General features: G+C 48.6%; 1 protein-coding gene across 2 annotated transcripts in view; it reads right to left on the bottom strand.

The window, feature by feature from the left end:
* Positions 1-24050, bottom strand: part of PIGU (phosphatidylinositol glycan anchor biosynthesis class U) — a 77534-nt gene that overhangs the window by 8866 nt on the left and 44618 nt on the right. Inside the window, exons 8-11 of one of the 2 annotated variants that reach the window (XM_036419774.2) lie at positions 20161-20315; positions 18460-18603; positions 15203-15327; positions 8175-8317 (exon numbers count right to left, since the gene is read on the bottom strand). In XM_036419774.2, the coding sequence (XP_036275667.1) occupies positions 8175-8317; positions 15203-15327; positions 18460-18603; positions 20161-20315 (567 nt within the window). The remainder of the gene's footprint in view (positions 1-8174; positions 8318-15202; positions 15328-18459; positions 18604-20160; positions 20316-24050) is intronic. The other variant, XM_036419775.2, reaches the window with a different exon arrangement.

Raw genomic sequence — 24050 nt, 5'->3', positions numbered from 1 at the left:
CAGGCCAGACGGGAATGGCAAGAAATATTCAAGGTGATGAATAGCAAGAACCTATAGCCAAAGATAATCTATCCAGCAAAGCTATCACTCAGAATCGAAGGTCAGATAAAGAGCTTCACTAATAAAAAAAAGCTAAAGGAGTTCATCACCGCCAAACCAGAATTATATGAATTGCTGAAGGGAGTTATTTAGGAAGAGGAAGAAAATAAAGATAAAAATTATGAACAACAAGTGAATCTAAAAACCAAGGGAATTAAAAAATCTGATGAACAATATTAACTGGTAGGAATATAATAGAATCAGAGGCATGGAAAGGGAGTGGACTGACAATTCTCGGGGAAAAGGGGAGTGGGGGTGTGGGAAGAGACTGAACAAAAACTGTGCACCTATGGATGAGGACAATGGGCGATGGGGAAAGGACAGAGGGTGGGGTGGGAACCTGGTGGGAAGCTGAGCTAAGTGTGCTGTGGAGTTTTTCGTACATAAAATAAAAATCCTTCTCCAGCCTGAATAATGTGTAAAATCCCCCTTCCAGAAAGTAGAGCTTAATTCTTGCCCACTCTCACCCGCCCCTGAGGACGGGCGAGGCTCGGTGACTCTCGCAAAGAGCAGAGCAGGGGCAGGGAAACAGCAACTTCCCCGGAGGAGACTGGAGCAGAGTGACCAGACGAGGAAGGTGACAGTGTGGAGCCGTGTGGCTGCCTGTGCACAGCCTGATCCAGAGGCCCCACACCTGGTCCCAGGACGAGAAAAGCATCAGCCGAACTGGCAGTGGGGACACCCAGCACGTCCCTGCCAATGCTCCTAAGACGGTCCAGGTCGTGAGAAATGAGAAAGCGAGCAGAGGACACAGGGAGGCTTGACAACTAAGTGTCATGTGGTGCCTTTGGGCCTAGGAGCCAGGACAGGGAAAACGGGAATTCTCCATCCAGTCTGGAGTTTACTTAGTCATCATGGACCAGGGTCAGTTTCTTGGTTTTGACAAATGTGTCACGGTAACGTAAGATGTGAACACGGAAAAGGTGGAAGCAAGATCTAGATCAACAGAAAACTGCTTCCTGTGGCAATCATTTTCTTTGCGGCACTTCCCAACTGCATGAAGCTTTCCCCTCACAGCCCCTCCAGGCGGAGGAAACGCCAGCAGCCACCCCCTCCCCACAGCCTCCTCCCTGGGCTCGGGTTCCAGCTCACAGCCCTCCCTCTCCCCTTCCCGGCAGAGTGCGGCTTTCAGAGCGTAAATCTTATCGCAATGTCCTCAGCTTAAAACCAGAAGCTCAGCCTGGTCCTCAGCACAGTGAGGCCCAGGAGGCCACACGGCTCGGACACTGCTGACCTGAAATGGCCTTGTTCCTATCAGGTGGCACTCACCCGGCCTACGGAGCTCCCTTCTCCCCCACCCCCCTTCCGCCCCACACACATCCCGTCTCAGGACTCCACTCAGAGGGCCTCCCTCCAGAGCCTCCTAACTGCCCAGCTCTGAGCTGTCTGTCTTGTTCATAGCACTTCCCGGCCGCCCCAGTCCTGCCTGTTTCCTTTTCTTTCTCTCCCACAGTCTGTGGGCTCCTTAGGAGCAGGGCTCTGTCTCCTTCACCCCAGTCGAGTGTCTGGTGCACAGCAGGCACCTAATTCATACTTGCAAATTAGTAAATCAGGCCCACGGAGCTCTGTGACGTATCTGAGGCCAGTGAGCCAGATGGGCTGGGAATTACTGGAATCAGGGCTTCCGAAGTGCAGGCTTCTGGCTGGCCGTGCCCCCATGCACTTAACCCAGGCCTTCCCGTCACTCTGGCTGGGAGGAGGATATGAAAGCTTGTGAGAGACAAGCTTGGGATACTGAGCACGGACCGAGGTCCGTAGATGAGAGGGACGAAGGAATGAAGACCTTGGCGAATGCCACTGGAGGAGGAAATCCAAGTAAACATGCACAGCCCACTGGACAAGGGCTCAGCCTGGGCCACAGGCACCCTCCACCGCTGCCCACAGGAACAGCCTGGAACGGCCGCTGTCTGTCACAGCGGGGCCACATACCCCCAACACTCCCCACACGTCCCTCCCAGGGCCACTCCCCAGAATGACACCAAGAAGCTGAGAGGCAGTTCCAGGAGGCAGGACTGGGTCTCATTTGTCCTGAAGTGAATAAGCGAGTGCTGAGCAGGGCCCGATGTGCCAGTGGCTGGTGCCCAGATTCCAGGGCTTCCTGGAGACAGAAAACAGGGCCAGCCCAGGACCTACGGGGTCTGAAGCTCAGAGCAGCGCCAGGGCGGCCTCCCAGGGGCATGTTCCAGACCCTGCTGGAAGGGACGGGCAGGGCCTGCCGGAGGCAGGAGGGGAAGGGAGCTCTGGCTCTGACCCCCTAAGAATCCAGCAGAACTTGCCACAGGCCCAGCTGGGACCAAGTCAAACTGGAACTGGGAGGTTAGGATGTACAAGACTGAGAGATCACTGGTCATAAAATATGGTTTCTAATCCCTGCTCACTCCATTCACCAATAAACAGTCTCTGAACATTATTGTGCGGGATGTGGTGGTGAAGGAGGGAGACCAGGGCTGCCCCAGAGGAGTCTGCAGTCTGAGGGAGGCCGGATGAGCAAGGGCATCACTCAGTGCACCTCTGGAGGTTGGTGATTCCGAGCCTCAGCGTCTTCACAGGCGTCAGGGAGGAAGAGCAGCGCCTCCCTCACAGGTGAATTAAGTGAGTTCCTTATCCTAATAAAATCAAGTAAAACAACTACAGGGCTGTCAGTAGGGGAGTAGTTATGTCAGGTGTGATGAGTCCACGTACCTGGGACTCAAAAAGGAGCTTCCTCTCTCATGTACAAACATAGGTCACCAAGGCATTTTACTAAAAGGACAAAATGTCAGGCTTCCATTGCGATGACAACAATCTCTCTCTCTCTCTCTCTCTCTCTCTCTCTCTCTCTCTCTCTCTCTCACACACACACACACACACACACACACACACACACACACCTCTTTCTCCATGTGCACATGAGTACATGCAAAGCACAGGGAAAGGTCGAGGCCACAAAAGCACATGATCCAGAAGATGAGAGATCATAGGAGCCTGGCCTCTAGCAAGCTCTCTTTAAACATGAACCCCTATTATAATTTGGGGGAAAGACTCGTGTTTCCTGATTTTAAGTTGAATCAGGGTGAGTGGGATATCTTATTTTACTCTTTTTAAAAATATATATATCTTATTGATTTTTTACAGAGAGGAAGAGAGAGGGATAGAGAGTTAGAAACATCGATGGGAGAGAATCATCGATCAGCTGCCTCTTGCACACCCCCTGCTGGGGATGTGCTAGCAACCAAGGTACATTCCCTTGACGGGAATCAAACCTGGGACCTCTCAGTCCGCAGGCCGACGCTCTATCCACTGAGCCAAACAGGTCTTGGCTTATTTTACTCTTTTTAAAAAGCTAAACTTGGTGCACACCCCCTCTGGGGAACACAACCATGCCATTTCCTTCCCCTCTTCCCTCATTCCCCGCCCCCCAGCATGCATCTCCTAAACTCCGGGGACCCTCTGATGTGCATACAGGGGAGCAATGGCAGCAGCAGTTCATCCAGGGCTAAGCCCCTGAACCTGTCCCTAAAGCCCCCTTTCCTCTGACTTCCCAGAGAGCCACAGCAGCCCACCCAGGCTCTCCCACTGCTGCTTCCTGTCTCACTGTCACCTGCCTTAATAAACGTACTCTCAAACTCACCTAAAAAAGAAAAAAAGCTAAGTTAAAATGCATTCCTTTTTGTTTATACGTCATCCTTGAAGACCTGCAGAAGAACAGGGTCAGTAACAAAGGGCCCTGGGGGGGTTGGGGGGGGGGAGGCTGTTCTGCTGGGTCTGATGGTTTCCTAGGAAATTGCTCTGGGTATTTGAAAAGGAAGTTTGTGCTATTTCCCATGTCAACATATGAATAATGGCAACAGGACCACACGTTACATGTCCAATTCTTTCAACACCCTGAGAGGTGGGAGAAAACGCCACCCAGAGAAACTCAATCATTTGCTGAAGGTGGAGGGGGACCTCAATCATCCAATCTATGTCAGTGTACACACACACACACACACACACACACACACACACACACACGCTCCTCTACGGACGGGTGTTGTCATTTCCTGGTCACTGACTCTGAGGCACAATTAGCTAATGATCCGTGCCACATGCTGAAAACACTTAGTGGCCCAGGGGGAAGGATGTGGGCCGAGGTCACTAGTGGTTTAGCTGCTGGTGAAACTAGTAATCTACCAACAGACTGTTCTCTTACAGGCCATGGCACTGACCACCTCGAACAGAGCAGCTTAACTCCACAGGCCAAGATGTTCCCTATATTCAGCTCCTGATTCAGCAGTGCCGGCCTGGCTCTGGTCGCCTGCTGAAAGCCCACTCACCAGTCCTCAGGAGAGCTCCGGGGAGAGGAGGAGGCGCTCTGGCGCCGCCCCAGCGAGGAGAGCTGGGAAGAGCTAGCTGCGGCCTGGACACGTCCCTGAACGCCATACTTTTCAATGGCAGCACTGACTCCAGGCCAGGCTGAAGCAGAGGAGCGGGTGCTGGGGCGGCTTCACTGGCCAGAGACCAGGCTCTGGCAGAAGCTGGAGAAGGGTTGTGGGAGAACAGCCACCCTCTGACCTTAGCCACTGGGGTGACCTGGCTCCTCCTGCCACCTCCTCGGTGCTCCCCTCGGACTCTCTAAGGTCCAGCTGCTGCTCCTCATTCCCTGTGGCCTCCCCTGACCACTCACAACAGGAAAGGATCTGCTCCCTCCAGATTCCTCCAGTGCTTACTCTGCACATTTGTCCATTAATCACATGATGCTCCCCCTGGCTATCTTTGGTTCGTTCATTCATTCAACAAATATTTGCTAAACAATGCCCTGAACCAAGCGCTGGTAGCTGGGGACCCTGCAGTGGGAGGACAGGCCAATCTCTGCCTTCAGGAAGCTCACAGGCAGAGAGAGAAGAATAAATAGTCTAGTTATAGGCTGGGTAAGAGTGATGAAGGGGCTAACAAACAGTGGGGCAGGGGAACCTTATGAGGAGGTGACATTTAACATCCTAAAATTCCGAATGTCTCAGCTTTAAACCCTGTGACTACCAACAGGTGCGAGGGCAGAGTAAGTACAACCCTCATGACAAGGGCTGCTCTCCTACCTCAGCCAATGCTCCCTGACAGCAATATGACTGAGTGCCCGGCTTGCTGAATAAGGGCCCCATCTGACAAACCCCTTTAGTGACCTGGTGGTGGCAGCCGCAAAGCCCCAAGCCAGCAGCCCTGGAAGCATCTGACCCCACAGAGCTGTCTCTGGCTCCGAGCCACAGAGCCCGGATCCCAGGCGGCCGATGACACATGGTGCTGGCTGTGCTTGAACAAACCACAGCTCAGTCCCTTGGACCGCTGCTGGGAAGCCTGGAGGTGTTCTGACCCGTCTGAAGGGCAAACCGGCAGCATCTGGCCAAATGTACAATGAAGATGCCCTCTGTTCAGCAATGCCACCCCCTGGAATCTATCGTAAGAAAACACTGGCATGCCTATACAAGAGCACGCGAAGAAATACGCAAAACAATACTCTTCCATTTATAGCAAAACAATCAGAAGCAACCTTGATTTCCATCAGGATACATCACGGTACAGCCTAACTGTGGGATATCGGAGCCATTAAAAAATTATCACGAGATCAGATCACTAAGTGAAAAACAGCAGTGCAAAGTGTGATTTCTTTATATAAACTAAAAAGCTCGTGTGTGTGTGTGTGTGTGTGTGTGTGTATGAATGCATGGGGGACGTCTGCAGACAGACACCAGACTGACCCCAGTGATCACAGCTGCACGGGGCAAGGGTTAGGGCCAGGCAGATCTCCAATTTTCATTCCATGTTTCTATGTTGACTTCTTTTCCCTAGTAATAATGAACTCATGTATCACTTGTATGATTTAAAACACATTTTAGCCCTAGCTGGTTTGGCTCAGTGGACAGAGCATTGGCCTGTGGACTGAAGGGTCCCAGGTTCAATTCTAGTCAAGGGCACCTGCCCAGGTTGCGGGCTCGATCCCTAGTGAGGGGCGTGCAGGAGGTAGCTGATCAATGATTCTCTCTCATCATGGATGCTTCTATCTCACTTAGGTCCTCTCTGAAATCAATAAGAATATATTTTAAAAAAAATTTTTAAAGATAAAAAGCAATGCCAAAAATCAGGCTGGTTTTTCACTGTAACTGAGTCATTAACACACTCCATCTACCCAGCCTTTGCTTCCCACCCCCAGTCCCATCCTCCTGTCCCAACAGTTCAGTTCCTCTTGCCTTTAGTGGCACTTGACCACTTGCCGAGATCTCCATGCCATTTGCAGCAACCTTTGCTTCGTAAAAGCGCCAAAGGCAGCACATAGAAAGCTGTTCTCTGGCAGGTTCCACGGATGCTTCTTCATCACTGCAATCCCACCCACCCCCGGCCCACACCTGACGCTCATGACTGATAAGCCGGGGGCTATTCCAGTGGCGCTCGCTGAGCTCCCATCTCCCAGGGCAGGCCCAATGCCCTCACCTGCCAGTCATCCCTTTCAAAGGAAAAGGGGGTTTTAGAAAGACCGAGGAGCCAGGACCAGCCTCCAGACTCCTCCGAGACACTAAGTCGATCCTGCAGGACATAGGTAGGAGGTGCTGAGCACCCACCACCAATAACTGCTGTGTGACAGGCTGCTCCCACCCAGGCCACAGCCCTTCATCACTCTTCCTGTTGTTCACAAATCAAGATAAATAGCTGGGCTGGACATTAATTGGCCAGAAATGTCCATGCAGGAAATACCAGACCCATCACTCACGGCAGAAGCCCGAACTCCCTCCTTTTTCCCAGCAGCTAACCTTGGAGGCAGGCCTCCTGCGGGGTTACTCAGTCCATCACAGGCTCCCCGCTCCCTGCCCCCTTCCAGCCCATTACGCACAGGAAACGCCTGGCTGTGCCGATGGCAAATGGAATGGTAAACGCGACAACGGATCCCACGGGCCTCCACTGAGGACAGAGCCAGCCCGAGAGGATGCAGCACGACGGACAGGGACCTTTGGAGGTGTCTGCTCTCCACCTGAAACAGAATCTCTGGAAGAGCTTGTGAAAACCAAATTTCTGACTGTTTTCCACATCTACTGAGACCACATCTGTGGAAGTGGGATTAGAAAATCTGCTTGTTTTACTGACAATCAAAGCCATGCAATGGTAACAGATATAACTATATAACAATACAGATTAACAAGACTCTCCCCCACCCCCCGTGATTCTGCTGTTGGAAACCACTGCTCTGCAGCACAGGGGGAGGCTTGCCCTGGGTCAGGGAGGGCCGGGCTCCTGGCTGGTACTTCTCATTCAGTGACCTATGGCCTCCTCTCCTGCTACTCCCAGCCGTGCAATCTGCACTCCAGACTCACCCTGTAGCTAGACCCAACCATTCCTCAGGTCCCTGTCTTTGCTCCTGCTGTCCCCGGAGCCTCTCCTCCCCCTGCTCCTGCCCTCCCCACCCTCAGACGGGGCACTCACTCGGTGCCATGCAGCCAGGCACTGTTACAGAAAGGGGGTGGTCTCAGAAACCAAGCCTTCCCTACATTTTGTTCTTGGCTCCTCCAGTGACCTTGGTCAAGAGGCAACCTTCATGAGCCTCGATTCCCATTTGTTTTTTAAAAACTTCATCCAAGGATACTTCTCCACTGATTTTTAAAGAGAGTGGAAGAGAGAGGGCAAGACAGAGAGAAATATCAATGTGAGAGAAACACATCGACTGGATGCCTTCTGCACACGCCCAGACCAGGACCCGAGCTGGGAAGGAGTTTGCAACCGAGGTATGTGCCCTTGACCAGAATTGAACCCAAGACCCTTCAGTCTGCAGGCTGATGATCTATCCACTGAGCAAACCAGCCAGGGCTCGATTCCCATTTATAAAATAGGGGCAACACTATGCCAAGGCTTGCTGTGAGAATTCAACAAGGCAGTGGCTCAGCATGAAGCCCAATTACTGTTAGCAGATGCAGTTTTCCCATTGCTCAGTCCCAATCTTCTCTACCAGACAATGAGGTACTCGAGGGGAGGAACTGTCCCCTCATTCACATCCAAACCCCTAGTTTGCAGAACCCACAGCCTAGGTCACATATGAATACAAAACGAACCCGTTCTGTGCCACCCTTCACTCCTACCTGCCCAACGTTGAAGGTCAGTGTGATGGCATAGAAGAAATTGGAGTTGGCACTCCCTGCGTAAATCCAGAGGTGCCACAGGACCGGGAAGAGCAGGGAGCAGACAATGATGATGCAGCCGAGGACAAAGATGTTCCGCAGGACTGCAAAGACAGACGGTCACAATGAGCCCGCGGCTGACTCTGTGTGCGGAGAGGCCCAGGGAGAGCCCAGTGCAGAACATCCCTCCCCACTGCTCCTCGGAGGCCTTGGGTGCTAACCTCAGACCCGAGTCATGGCTCCCTGTGCCCAAAGCCAGTGGGAGGTCCTCGATTTGGACTCTGTACCTCCTGCTGTGCCTCTGGGCAGCAAGGCATGCTCCCTGCCCCAGTCTCAGAGGGTCCTAGAAACACACCTTCCATTCTGCTTAATTCATGTTTTAGGTCTCCTGTCTTGCTCTTCAAGTGTCCCTCACTCTTCCTTAGGTGATTTAAACACCTCTTTCTTACACACACACACACACACACACACACACACACACACCCGCCAACATCACACCCCCCAGAGGGAATGCGGAATCCCGTGAGGAGAAGCTCTCCGCAAAGCCCCGGGGAGGCCTGCACACAGCGAGGCCCAGGCAGCAGGGCCTTCGGGAGGGGAGGCAGCGCGACAGGGGGGCGCAGGCTTGCCTCTGCCTGAGAGACCTTGGTTAAAATTCCTGCTTTGTCAGCAAGCTCCTCTGGGTCTCAGCTCCCCCCTCTCTAAAACAGGACTAAAACGCCAATTTCATAGGAGTGTTACATGGATTGAACAGGAAAACCTGGCACAGACGGATTACATTGTTTTTAACAAATTACCACAAATTTAGCGGCTTAAACAATGTAACTTACTATCTCACAGATCCAGAGGCCAGAAGTCCATAATGGGTCTCACAAGCTAAAAACCAAGGTACCTCCAGGGCTGCACTCCCTCTGGAGGCTCGAGGGGAAATCCGCCTGCTTGGCTGTGTGGTGGGTAGAGGCCGCCTGCCTGCTCGGCTCATGACCCCTTCCCTCTTCAACCCGCAACGTTGAATTAAGTCCTTCTCACATTGCCTCACTCTGAAGTCCTCTCCTGACGCCCTCACCATTCTTAAAAAACAGACTTTAGTCCCGACGGCTTTTCTCCGTGGTCAGGGCATCGCCCATGGACCGAGGAGGTGCAGGCTCTCCGAACCGGTAGGGCACGTGAGCATGCAGGAGGCAACCGATCGCTGTGTCTCTCACACAGATTTTTCCCCCTCTCTCCCCTTCCCTTCAACTCACTCTAGAAATCAATGGAAAAGATACCCTCGGGTGAGGATTAAAACAAACAAAAAACAGACGAATTTTTAGAGCAGTTGTGGATTCTCAGCAAAATGGAGAGGAAGGTTCAGAGATTTCCCATGGGCCCCTGGCTCCCACCTGATTACATTGGGCCCACCTGGACATTCCAGAACACTCTCCCCTGCAGGTCTCTGGGCCAATGGAAGACGATACAGTCGCAGGTTTGGGGAATTATGTGAAGATCGTTTTGGGAGGTGAAAGGGACATTATTCTCCCTACTACACAGTGCTTTTCCCCCTTCTAATTCAACAGGGGAACTCTGAAAGTAAGATTATATAATATGCTAATTTTTTAATTTCATTCTTTACACTTCATTGCATTTTTAAGTGAACTAACAAATATTATTTAAAATAAATTAATTAAAAGAATACCTTGCCCAGCCAGCGTGGCTCAGCGGTTGAGCATCGACCTATGAACCAGGAGGTCACGGTGTGATTCCTGGTCAGGGCACACGCTCGGGTTGTGGGCACAATTCCCAGTGTGGGGCATGCAGGAGGCAGCTAACTGATGATTCTCTCTCATCACTGATGTTTCTATTTCTCTCTCCCGCTCCCTTCCTCTCTGAAATCAATTAAAAAAAAAAGAATAGCTTAAAAAAACACACAAAAAAGGCCCGTCCTTTGGTTCAGTGGATAGTGTTGGCCTGTGGACCGAAGGGTCCCGGGTTCAATCACGATCAAGGGGACGTACCTTGGTTGCAGGCTCCTCGGGCCCTGGCCCTCGTTGGAAGCAAACCAATCGATGTGTTTCTCTCACATCGATATTTCTCTCTGTCTTTGCCTCTCTCTTCCACTCTCCCCCCTCCTCAAAAAAAAAAAAGGCAATGGAAAAATATCCTCGGGTGAGAATTAACAAAAAGACAAAACAAAATTAAAAAAACAACCACACACAAATAAACCTTCATACTGAGTCTGGTAATGGTGAGCATTTAATGAATTACAGTTCTCTTTCCCAGGCTGATCCTGACCTTCAAGGAATCCCTTCTCCTAAGTCAGAATTTTGGGGCTGCAGATATCAGCTGTGCAAAGACTTGGCTGAAATGCTGTTGTGGGGGCTCCATGCATTGGGAAGAATGGCTTACACACGGTTCTCAATTTTGGTTGTAAAATGAAATCATCTGTGGAAGCCACATTAAGTAAATCAGTCTCTAAGGGATGGGTTCATCATAATTTCTAAAAGCTTACCCCATAAAAATAAAATAAAATATCTTCCCGATTCCAATATGCAGCCACGGCTGCGAACCACTGGAGACCCACAGCAGTCTGCAACAGAGACATCACTGCCGCAGGGAGCGTGACTGGGACAAGTACCGTATTTTTCGGACCATAAGACACACTTTTTTCCCCCCCAGAAGTGGGGGGGAAAAGTCCTTGCGTCTTATGTTCCAAATATACCCTACACATATATCGATACTTTAAAAAAAAAGTTTTTTTACTTGCCTGGCTCTGTGTGGTCTCTGTGTGCTTGCCCGGCTCTAAAATGGTTCTAAATGCTGCTGTTTACTTTACAGGGTTGATTACATGTGTTTATGACTGTGATGTTGGGTTTTAATGCACATAAAATATTTTAGGACACTATTTGTTTCAGAATCTTTTTTTCTTCATTTCCCTTCTCTAAAAACTGGTGCGTCTTATGGTCCGGAGCATCTTATGGTCCGAAAAATACGGTAGTTCAAAGCTCTTATGAAAGCTGAATGCTTTCAATTTATGATTCATTCCCTTTGAGAAATGACACGTTTTTTGGTTGCTAGTTGTTGCTTTTGTAAAAAGCCCTCTCTTTTATGAAATGGAAATGAATGGTTGGTAGTTGACTGTTTTTAAAAAAACAAACAAACATGTTTATATTGATTTTAGAGAGAGAAACTTCCATTGGTTGCCTCCCGCATGCACCCTGATAAGGGATAGATTGGCAACATTTTGGCACACTGGGTAATGCTCAACCCATCTAACTACACTGGCAAGGGCTGGTAGTTGACTTAATGTCATCAGTAAAATAAAAAGTTGGCAACTTTCTGAAATCCCACGATTTAGAATGGACTGGAGGGCTCGGAGGTCCTCTTTTATGATGTGAAATTTCCAGAGGATTCTGGGCTTTCACAGCTGGCAGGTTAAAGCCTTTCTGAGACCTCTCATCCTCTCTCCCAGAACAGGAAGTTTGGAAAAGGAACGTGTGCACTGAGAATTATTATTGTTGATGTTGTTATTATTAAGCAATGTTACAGCCTTGAGAAGTAATAGACCTATTTATCATTGCTCCACTTCAATATCACTATTTACATTTCAGTGTTCTTTCTCGCTCTCTGGAAATTATTTTGCTAGAAAGGACATACATTTTTCCTGAAAGAGAACTCTAGTGGCCTGACAGCCCAGGAGGGTCTTTATTCCATGCCTAAAGCCTCTCTGGACTTCAGATCCGGCGACAAGGTGACCTAGTGCACAGAGCCTGAGAGAGGCTCACAGCAGCTCCTGGTGCAGTTATGAAGACCTGCAAAGACACATTCCCATGTGCCTGGCGGAAATGCCACCGGCATCCAGCTGGCTCCTGGCCTGGGTGACCTTTCAGGACTGGGAGCTGCTCCGCGCTCCTGCCGGCTGGCGGGCCAGAGGATTAGAGCTGATGCCAGAGAAGATGCGGAGGGGCCCAGGGCACAGGACAGCTTGTTCCAGGCACCAGGAGGTGTCAGAGATGTCAGCGGTGACCAGGGCCCAGCGAGACGAAAGGGTTCACCCTTCATGAGACTTGCCGGGCCAGATGGAGTCAGGTTTCCTACTACCTTCACTGGGCTGGCTTCTCCAATCGCTGGCTCCACTATTGACAAACCGAGACTTCAGGCAAGTCACTCTCTCTCTAAGCCTCAGACGTTCAGAAACAAAATTCCAGTCCCATCGGGAGGAACAGAAGGATTTCAAAGGTCATGGGGTCATTTCCTTTCTTCCTTCCCTTCCTTTTCTTTCTTTCCTCCTTTCTTTTCCCTCCTTCCCCTCCCCCCCTTCCCTTTCTCCTTTTTTCTCTCTCTCTTTAATGTTAGTCCTGACCCAAGGATATTTTTCCATTGATTTTTACGACAGTGGAAGGGAGAGGGAGAGACAGAGAGAAACATTAATGTGAGAGAGACACATCGATGGGTCGCCTCCCACACGGGCCCCAACCAGGCTGAGGATGAAGCCAGCAACTGAGGTACGTGCCCTTGACCAGAATTGAACCTGGGACTCTTGAACCTGGGATGCTTTACCCACTGAGCAAACCAGCTAGGGTGTCACTCCCTTTCTTAAACTAGGTGCTAGGTACATGGAAATTTATTGTATTATTATTCTTTTATAATTTATATATTTTTTATCAATAGTATTTTATATTTATATAACAGTCAAAGAAAACAAAGTAAAACACACAAAATCCAGCCCTTTGGTAACTGGCTTTTTCAGCTGGACCTCGGCAGGTGGCAAGGGCTCCGCCAGCAGGCTGCTCCCTAACACCACAGCTGTGTGTCCTGTGACTCATCCTGGCCCGGCACCGCAGAGCCCTGGTGCGTCTGGGGCCTCCACTCCGGGGAGGGCCCCTGGGCCTCTTCTCCCCGCTGAGCAGGAGAGGAAAGCAAGAAGGTGGACATGTGAGCAGGCGTGTTAGCACTGGTAACTAACGTTTAAACTGAATTATTAACCACATCAAAAGTCTGGATGTATTCAACTTGGGCTTAGAGTCTTCTCAAAGCCTCCACTCATGTTCTCAGGCCCAGGCTGCAGACGCTCCTCACTGGGTGTCATGACGCACAGCTGTCACGCCCCAAACAGACACGTGAGTGCCCAAGCGTGAGGACACTGGCAGGAGGGACGGCCGCCAGCCCTCTCTGCAGGCCTTCAGACAGCTGACATTGCCCAGCCTGCCAGCAGCAGCATCTATTAGATCATCCAGGTTCCTGGAAACTCCATCCTTATTTTGTTGTGCCTCATCACCCCAGAGGGCATAAAATAGCTTATTTCAAGTTCTGAGGGTATGTTTATTTGAATGACTCTGAATGACTCTGGCTACCAAGCCTGAAACTTTGATCATAGAACTCTGCAGCAGACCTCCTTCCCCACATAATTATTAGTCTGATAATAACTATAGCGCTATTTATATTTATACTGTCTCAAACTTAAAACTCTCCTGACACCCTCCCCACCTGACAGATGAAAAAATGGGAGGACCGGAAAGATGAAATGATTTGCCTTAAAACACACAGGAAAGCCAGAAATGAGACGTAGGCCCGTTTAGGCCAGACTGCGGGTGAAAGGTGTTAGCAGAGGGAGAGATGCTCTGTGTAGGATAGACAGCTAAGAAAAAAAGTACTCTACTTTTAGGGAAAGAGGTTCGATGTTTCCAAGAGCCATTATGTCACAAACGGGCATGTTCACATGTTTGGTGGCTTCATGATCTGTCACTAGCTACTCTCTGCCAAGGGGCCCCAATCTGACCCTGAGCCCGCTGGGCTGGTGATTCTTATCTGTGCAATGAGGATGTCACTGGCAGAGGATGCCACTTCCTCCGCCCAGTCAGGCAGGGCTGGTCATCGCCCACCGGGCCATCACCTGCACAGCAGGCCTGCGGGGCCCGCCCACTCAGCTGTTTACCTCCTCAGAGGCCACTCTTACAGGCAGGCTTCTTTCTGGCAGCTGGGCAGTTTCACTTCCTGGTTGACTCCCAGACAGTCCCAAAACAACAAGCCTGCCCTTCAGGATTCATTCTTGACACCTTGCTACACACCCACTGTAAGCGAGGAAAGTCCAACAGCTTCCTTTCCATTCTGGTTAGAGAATCGGGGTGCTGGGCCGCTGACACGGCCTCTTTATTAGGGGTTTAAAACCCCCATCCACAAGCATTTGCCGAGCTGTGCTGTGTGTCAGGTTTGATCCTAGGTGTTGGAGATAAGTGAGTCATGAGCCACAGAGCCCACAAACACTTAGGGAAACACTGGGGGCTAGGATCTCCACTAGCTAGATCTCCACTCAGCCATCTTCCGAGCAGGGGGTGATCAGAGATTAAAGGGGTCTTCACGTAGGCCGGAAATCTGGTACTGCTTATCTGTTTTCTATAGACCTCTGAGTGCAGTTCTTAGAAATGGTTCAAAGCCCTAGGTCTATCATTGTGCTAATATGATAGCCTTCACCATGTATGGCTTCTTAATTCTTTAATCTGAATTAAAATTCAGTTTCTTAGTCACACTAGCAGCTACTCTATTAAACTGTGCATACAGGACATTTCCATCATCACAGAAAGTCCTATTGGACAGTACCGGCTACAGGCTCACAGATTTGGATTCCTATGCTAACCCTTCCACTAACCAGACACATGACCTTGAACAAGTGGCTCTACCTTTCTGTACCTCAGTTTTCTCATCTGCAAAATGGGGATACTTTCCTCAAAGGCTGGCATGAAGATAAAATGAGCTCATGCATGTTATACTCTTAGGACCACAATGGCCAAGTACATAGTAAGTACTCAATAAATGATATTTTTATTTTCATCATTAGTCTATAGTACCAAGGAGGCAGTTACTGTGCCTCATGTCACTGCCTCTCTCCTGGTACTGTTGGCATAACAGATGATGCCCATCAAATGCCCCTCAATTCCTTTCCCCTGGCTGCTTCCTCTGAGGCCAGGCTGACACGTACCTGCCATCAGGGGTTAGAGGCAGGAATGAATACTCACATCTGTAGAGATGGTTCCACACGGGGAAGAAGGCCATATAGAGGGCCACATCCCCCACTGTTGGGTAGGACTTGAAGATGGAGATGATGGCAATCTGGATGAACATGAAGAAGATAGGATGCTCCCTGGAGTAGGGCAGGACAGACAGACAGACAGAGATCAGTCAGGCACCAGGCTCACCCCTGAGATTCCTGACTCTCTCATTCAAACCCAAAACTACTCTCCAGGGAACTTCAGGCAAGGGCTGACCCTGCTACCCATAAGACACTGGGGCCAGGTCAAGTAGCAGAGCCCAAAACTGTGTGGCCTGGCTGTCATGGCTCAGTGTTGGAGTGTCAACCTATGAACCAGGTCATAGGTCAATTCCCAGTCAGGGCACATGCCTGGGGTGCAGACTTGATCCCTAGCAGGAGGGTGTGCAGGAAGCAGCCAATCAATGGTTCTCTCTCATCATTGAAGTTTCTATCTCTCCCTCTCTCTTCCTCTCTGAAATCAATAAAAACATATTTAATAACAAACAAACAAAAACCTGTGGGGACCCAGAGATGCCCAGAGGTGGTGGTGAGGGCTCAGCAAACACTGGAGAAACAGGGCACAGAGACTTTTCCCACCATACTCCCCACAGCAGCCCCAGGAGCCACCACGGAAAAAAACAAATGAAGTCAGCCGCTCTTTATGATTGGGCTTAAAGACTGCTTGTAATTAGTCTCCCTGCCAGAGGCCCTGCTGACAACTGGGCGCAGGGCAGGAAGTGCTTCCTTGCTGATGCTTCCTCTCTGGCAATTGGGTCCCCTTAGCTACGACAAATTCTTTTCCAGAAAGAGAAGTGAGAGCTGGGCAGCTTTTCAGCTCTTAAGGGCTGGAACTGGAGTTCTTGTTTCCTTAAGTTCTTGTTACCATTCCCTGAACCCTTGCTCTGCTAAGTTTGTGCTAGGCCCTTTTCTTACAATGTTGCACATGATTCTCTACACCTCGACTGCCCCTCAAGGTAGGTAATGTCACCTGCACCGAGCAGATGAGGAAATTGGGTTCAGAAAAGTCAGAGTTAGCAGGAAGTGATTGAGCTGTTTGTCTTCAGAACATCTAAGCACCCCCGAGACTGTTCTCCTGAGTGCCTAACACAGGACAGTCTGTCAGGCAGGGCGGGGACCCAGCTCAGTCTCCAGGGTTCCTCAAGAGCTGACCACATGCAAAAGGGAAGCAAGCAGAAAGAGGCCAGGTCTACACCCTCGTTAGCTACATCTGAGCAACCTGCACGGGGCTTACATCTGCACAGTTCCTGGATGCCCAACTCATGGAGGTTTTCTTTGGAGGTTAATGGCATTGTTGCCTTGCAGGTCAAAGGGCAGGGTGACTCAATGGGTGTAAATCTGACAAACATGAAAATCCAGTAAACACGTACACACCCAAACACTGCAACCCTTCTACAGAGCAACTACAGAAACTCAGCGTGGCAAAGTCACGCAACCCTGTAGCTTTTAAGGGTTCATCTACCTCAGTGATCATCTTCCTAAAGATAACCCAGATCACTGGCTTTGGACTTTAGGTGGCTGATAAAAACATTTCTTCGAAGAGACCAGTAAAGCCCTAGCTGGTTTGGCTCCATGGATAGAGCGTTGGCCTGTGGACTGAAGGGTCCCAGTTAAGGGCACATGCAGGAGGCAGCCAATCAATGATTCTCGTCATTAATGCTTCTATCTTTCTCTACTCTCCCTTCCTCTCTGAAATCAATTAAAAAAAAAAAAAAAAAAAAAAAAAAAAAAAGACCAGTAGAAATGTAGTGCCAAAAAGCATGGAGACCAGAACCTCCTGCGACGCTGCCCAGAGACAGGTGGTCCCACACTGACGCACCCCGCAGGGAGCTTCCGATCCTCTGCCTCCTGCTTCTGAGCCCGTGGGGGTGGTGCTGTTGTCTAACTAGGAGCTGTCTGTGGCCTCTCACGTGTTGATGAGGAGAGCTGGCAGAGAGCTAGCTTTACAGAGTGAGGAGAGATGCCCTGGGCTCCCCACTTCCCTCAGCCCAGCGGCCGGGCCTGACAAGAACAAGGGCAAGGAATGTGGTCCAGAGGCAGCTGGAGAGCTTGCCTGGGTAAGGCTGCCAGCGTGCTGGAGCCTAGGCCAGGGAAGGATGGATTCCTGTCAGATGCCAGGCCAAGGCTGTCATGAGAAGGAAGCATCAGCTCTGAGCTTTTACCCAGTGGGACTGGTTCACTGGCCATGAGGAACAGCAGGAAGATTAGAGCAGAGAACTCAAGCTCTTGAAATCCAAATCAAACTCTCCCAGCCTTCCCGGACCATCCAGGCTTAGCTGTAACTGTTTTCCCTTCTTTGAAGCTAAGATAATAGAACTATTTCCAGGGGCTACTATAAGTGATCTCTCTCAGATCAAGGGGCTGAGCATAGATTCTGGAGCCAGACAAACCTGAGTCTGGATCCCAGCTCCACTGCTTAAAAGCTGTGTGACTCTGGGAAAATCACTCCACTTCTCTGAATGTCAGTTTCCTCAAGTATACCATGGGAGTGATGATTGTAAAATAATGCCTCCGTCCAATAGCTACAGGAAGGGTTAGGTATGAATACCTTTCAGAAAACGGAGAACGGTGCCTGGGATGGAGCAAGTTAGCCTATGTTAGCTCTGTCATACTGCAGAAGAGAGCTCCACAGACAACCCTTTTGAGGGAAATTGATGAGAAGATTAAACAAAAATTATATATTTTATTGATTTTTTTACAAAGAAGAATGGAGAGGGATAGAGCGATGTTTAGAAACATCGATCAGCTGCCTCCTGCACACCCCCTACTGGGGATGTACCTGCAACCAAGGTACGTGCCCTTGACCGGAATCGAACCTGGAACCTTTCAGTTCAGAGGCTGATGCTCTATCCACTGAGCCAAACCTGTTAGGGCCATCTACCGCATCTCGAGTCCCCTTTGGCAAACTGTCACTGGGCTGCCGATAAAGGACACCCAACAAGATTCACTTTTTCCAAAGACAACCTCCGACTCCAACCTATGCTGTTATCCAGAACAGTGAGTGTGGGTGCAGGTGCCCCAGAGGAGAAATACCAGGGTGCTCCCTGCAGCCTGCACTGTGTGTGACTCCACTGCTGGCTATGGCTACTGACACCCAGGGCGGCTGAGGGCAGGGCTCCCTGGCAAAGATGGCAGAAACCTAACAGCAGATGCTCCCAACCTGAAAGGCACCTGCCAGGCTACACATGGTTCTTTGAACAGAGAGGGAGCAGGCCCGCCACTTACTTCAGCTTTATGGCTAAGGGGATCGTGTAGAAGAAGACGTTGATCTGAAACACACACACGAAGAAGAGGCTGAAGTGCTCAAACATCTCCGCGAAGAAGTACCAAAAAAGACCGATGTTTGGAGTGAGGTCTGGCACAGAAAGTCTGGAGAGAAGAAAACAAAGGGAGAGAAAAAAGAGAGCCACGTTATAAATGGTCTGGTTTTATCCTCAAGACGCTGATCACTGCGGGGCTGTGAAGATGACTTTGTCTCCACAGAGATCGGGATGTGAGGGGCTCCATAGGCACCCTGGATATAGCTAATTAACAAACGTAAGGACAGAGAATGACAACCTATAATAAATGTCAGCTGAGCCAGACTCTGGCATGTATCAAATATCTGAAATGAGGCAGGGATTCATGCTAGAAATCAAAAGACCAGCCCCTATTGTACTGCCAAGACATACATGTTTAAAATTAGGATTTACTCAGTACTGTAACAAAAAAGGAATGGGTTCTCCATGAACAAGAGCTATTTGGGCATTCCAAAGACCTGTCTAGAGAAACAAGCTTGAAGACTCTGCTCCTCCCCATTCCTGCTCCGCATCCCACAGCAGGAGCCACACTGCAGAGAGACTTCTAGGGGCTGAGGAATCACCAGCAGGTTCTGGCGAGGATACCAGACCTCATTTGAGAAGTGCGGGTTTAACTGGAAAACTTTTTGTCGAGTTGTATCAGATAAAAACTGGCTGTAATTCTGGCTCTTCTAAAAATTTACTTTATATTTTTTATTGAAAAAATATGGAGTGAAAGCTGATGTCATTCACAGTTTCAAAAGGGGAACACATGGAGCATGAAGAACATGAGGAAAGCACTCGTGGTCAGATTTCACTAACACAGCTGCCCCCGGGGCAGGCCTTTGCCTTCTGCTGTAACTACAATTCCTTGTCTGTCAAATGAGATACATAACAGTCTGTGGCCAGCAGGAAACCAGGAGAGGATTTCACTCCTATCCGAGGTGTTACAAATACCTATTCAAGGCAGAGCATGAAGAGCTGAAAGTTACTAAGATATTATTATATTCAGCCAGGATTTAACACAAATTAGCAGCCCAGATTCCCAAAGGGGAGTCTGCCGCTCCAGATCCCCTCTCCCCTGGTGTAAGTGTCTACCCCCCCACTGGACTGTGAGCTCCCGGAAGCCTGGGCTTTAGTATGCCATCCAGAGAGCACTGGAAATGTCTGCAGAATTCTTACTGCAAACACATTTTGATTTTTTTCTAAAAAGGTTGACAGATGGGAGGTGGCTTTATTTTAAAGAGACCCTCTTGCCGTGAAGGAATACATCCGTTCCTCTTAGGGTCTGAACCAAAACCTTCTAGGCAGAGGCTGGTGGTCGCTTTGGATGTTCCTGGAGAGTGCATTAGATCAAATATATGCTCTACCAGTCGTCCTCAAAGTGTGTTTCCTGGACCAGCCGAACAGCATCAGCTGAAAACTTGTTAGAAATGCAAATTCTTGGTCCCTACCTCAGACTTACTTAAAACCTCTAGAAGTGGGGCCCAGCAACGGGGTGTTAGCAAGCCCTGAGGTAATTCTGATGCGTTCTAAAGCTGAAGACCATGGGTCCAGATGCTCCCTGTGGTTGCTCACACTCAGATTCCAGCTGGAGTTGTGAAAAACAAACTAGCTTCCAAAGTTTTCTAATGAGGTCACTACTTACATGAAGCCGTAGACTGCGGGGATGAAATCCCAAGAGCTGAGAAGGAAGAAGGAGAGGCAAATGATTACCACTAGGCTTCCCACGTACATCATGGCATACTCCCAAGAGAAGATCCAGAAGGCTCTGCTCTTTACTTTCACAGGTATGTACTCCCGCTAGGAGAGAAGGCAAAACAGTACATTTAGGGAGACCAATAATAGAGGGTAGTTATCACCTTAAACTGAAAAACACAGGAAATAAAAAAGGTTGAAAATCAAAGGATTGAAAATATATACTAGGTAAACACTAACTAAAAGAAAACTAGTTTGATTATACTGTTACTGGATAAAAAGTATTACAGAGATAAGGATGCTCCATAATCATAAAAGGTACTAGTCATCAGAAAGATATAACATTTCTAAACTTTATGTAGCTAATAACACAGTCTCAAAATATAAAACAGACATGGACAGAGCTACAAAGGAAAAACAGATAAATTGATCATCAGTGTATAACTGAATAGGTCAAACAGACAAAAACCAGTAACCAAGTGGCACGTGTGAATAGCGTATTTAATAAATTTGGTCTCATGAGAGCTTATAAAACATAATCCTATATAATAAAGATGTAATATGCAAATGGGCATTATGTGTCCCCTTAACGACCGGATCAGGAGGGTGGGGCACCAAGCTACAAGTGGAAAACTACAGGAAGGGGCTGGGGCAGCAAGCTACGGGGGGAAGTGGGAAAGAGGGTGGGGGCGGGGAGCTACAGGAGGTTGGGGCAGCAGGCTAAGAGCTACTGGAGGGCGGCAGCAAGCTACTGGTGAGCTACAGACACACAGATTCATGCACTGGGCTACTAGTACTTGTATAGAATAGTACACCAAATAATGGGAGGATTCACATTCATTTTAAGCATTTGGGGGCATCTATTTTTTGAAAATATTTTTTAAATTTATTTCAGAGAGGTAGTGAGAGACAGAAACCTCAATGATGATAAAGAAGCCTGCCCAGTGTGGCTCAGAGATTGAATGTGAACCTATGAACCAGGAGATCATGGTTCAATTCCTGCTCAGGGCACATGCCTGGGTTGCGGGCTCAATCCAGTGTGGAGCATGCAGGAGGTAGCCGATTGATGTTTTTTTCTCATCATTGATGTTTCTATCGCTTTCTCCCTCTCCTTTCCTCTCTGAAATCAATAAAAATATATTTTTTCCCTAAGAACAGGAACAAGACAGGGATGTCCCCTTTCACCACTCTTATTCAATAAAAATATATTTTTAAAAAATGATGAGAGCCAAAACCGGTTTGGCTCACTGGATAGAGCGTCAGTCTGCGGACTGAAAGGTCCCAGGTTTGATTCCGGTCAAGGGCATGTACCTTGGTTGCGGGCACATCCCCAGTAGGGGGTGTGCAAGAGGCAGCTGGTCGATGTCTCTCTCTCATCGACATTTCTAGCTCTCTATCTCTCTCCCTTCCTCTCTGTAAAAAATCAATGAAATATATTTAAAAAAAAAATGATGAGAGAAAATCATTGATCATCTGCCTTCTGCATGTCTCCATGGGGATGAAGCCCACAACACAGGCATGTGCCCTGAGCGGGAATTGAACCATGATCTTTTGGTTCATAGGTCAACATTCAACCTCTAAGCCACACTGCTAGGCTGGGGACATTTATTTATTTATTTATTTCAATTTTCTATACTGCTGAGAGTACTTACAGAGTCTCCCCCCTCCCCTGCATTGTCCCTCTTTCCAAGTTCCCACCCAGTTCTTCACCACCCTACTGTCTGCATCTATAGGTTCTTTAATCTCTTCCCATCCTCCCTTCCCGTCCCTTGGAGATTATCCATTCTATTCAATGTTTCCATGCCTCTAGTTCTATTTTATCCATGAACTAGAGGCCTGGTGCATAACATTCATGCACGGGGGGGCGGGGGGGGGCAGGTGTCCCTCAGCCCGGCCTGCACCCTCTTGCAGTCCGGGACTCCTTGGGGAATGTCCGCCTGCGAGCTTAGGCCCATCCCAGTCCTTTGTGCTGCCCTGGAGGTGAGAGAGGCTCCTGCCACCACACTGCACTCACCAGCTGTGAGCCCAGCTTCTGGCTGAGCAGTGCTCCCCCTGTGGGAGTGCACTGACCCCCGGGGGCAGCTCCTGCATTGAGCATCATAACACTGTAGTTCTGCTGTTTGGTTGATTTGCATATTGTTTTTATTATACGAATTTAGTTTGTTCATTAGACTCCTTGTTTATTTTGATTTTTACTAGTAGAATCAATTGTTGATAGATATGTATTTACTGCCATTTTATTGTATTTTTATCTTTTTTTCTTCCTATTCTTTCTCTTAAAGAATACCCTTTAAGCCGAGACCGGTTTGGCTCAGTGGTAGAGTGTCGGCTTCCGGACTGAAGGGTCCCAAGTTCGATTCTGGTCAAGGGCATGTACATTGGTTGTGGGCGCATCCCCGGTGGGGGGTGTGCAGGAGGCAGTTGGTCGATGTTTCTCTCTCATTAATGTTTCTGGCTCTCTGTCCCTCTCCCTTCCTCTCTGTAAAAAAATCAATAAAAAATATATATATATATTTTTAAAAAGAATATCCTTTAATATTTCATGTTAGATTGGTTTGGTATTGATGAAATCTTTTAGCTTTTTCTTGTCTGTAAAGCTCTTTATCTGACCTTCAATTCTGAATAATAGCTTTGCTGGGTAGAGTCATCCTGGTTGTAGGTCCCTGCTATTCATCACTTTGATTATTTCTTGCCACTTTCTGGCCTGCAAAGTTTCTGTTGAGAAATCAGCTGACAGTTGTATGGGAACTCCCTTATAAGTAACTTACTGCTTTTCTCTTGCTGCTTTTAAGATTCTCTCTTTGTCTTTAACCTTTGACATTTTAATTATGATGTGTCTTGGTGTGGCCTCTTCAGGTTCCTCTTATTTGGGACTCTCTGAGCTTCCTGGACTTGTAAGTCTATTTCTTTCACCTGGTAGGGTAAAGTTTCTGTCATTATTTCTTCAAATAGGTTTTTAATATCTTGCTCTCTGTCTTCTCTTTCTGGCAGCCACATAATACAACCTCATAATACAAATGTTGTTATACATGAAGTTGTCCCAGAGGGTCTTTATACTATTTTCATATTTTTGGATTCTTTTTTCTTTTTGCCCTTCTGATTTTTTTGCTTCCTCATATTCCAAATTGCTGATTTGACTGGTGGCATCCTCTACTGTTGAATCCCTGTAAATTATTCTTTATTTCAGTTAGTGTATGCTTAATTTCTAAGTGGCCCTTTTTCATCTTTTTTTTTTTTTTTTTTTTTTAATATTAAGACTATCATTCTTTAATAAATCTTTGGGGGGGAGAGGGTCTTCTAATCCTTAATGAAAACTTCCAGTCCTGTAGCAGATCTTCACTGAGGACTTCTGTTTTCTCAGCTCTGCCCACGGTCTGGTTGGCCAGCTGCTTCATGCGGTTGAACTGCTTCTTCATGGCGGCGGTGGGGCCCGGGCTCAGCCGGTGGGACGCGGGGCAAGAAGGGCTGCGGCTCCTACATCGCTTCCCGGCCTGCGGCGGCGACTCCCTTTTTCATCTTTGATGCTCTCACTAAAGTTCTTGAAATTCTAAGTCCCTTGAAGCTCTCATTAAGATCCTTGAGCATCATTATAACAATTGTTCTGAACTCTGTATCTAGTAGATTGTTTGCTTCCATTTCATTTAGTTCTTTTTCTGGAGGTTTCTTCTGTTCTTTCATTTGTGAAAGGCTTGTCTCTGCGTTTTGGTTGCTTCCCTGTGTTTGTTTCTATGTATTAGGTAGAGCAGCTATGTCTCCTGGAATTGGCAGAGTGGCCTTATGTAGTAGGTGTCCTGTAGGGCACAGTGGCTTAGCTTCCCCAGTCACCTGAGCTGGTCACTC

The sequence above is a fragment of the Pipistrellus kuhlii genome, unplaced genomic scaffold, assembly GCF_014108245.1.
Source record: "Pipistrellus kuhlii isolate mPipKuh1 unplaced genomic scaffold, mPipKuh1.p scaffold_m20_p_6, whole genome shotgun sequence".
In the NCBI taxonomy this organism is placed as follows: Eukaryota; Metazoa; Chordata; class Mammalia; order Chiroptera; family Vespertilionidae; genus Pipistrellus; species Pipistrellus kuhlii.
The sequence above is the reverse complement of the archived record's forward strand: the minus strand, read 5'-3'. Positions and strand labels throughout refer to the sequence as shown.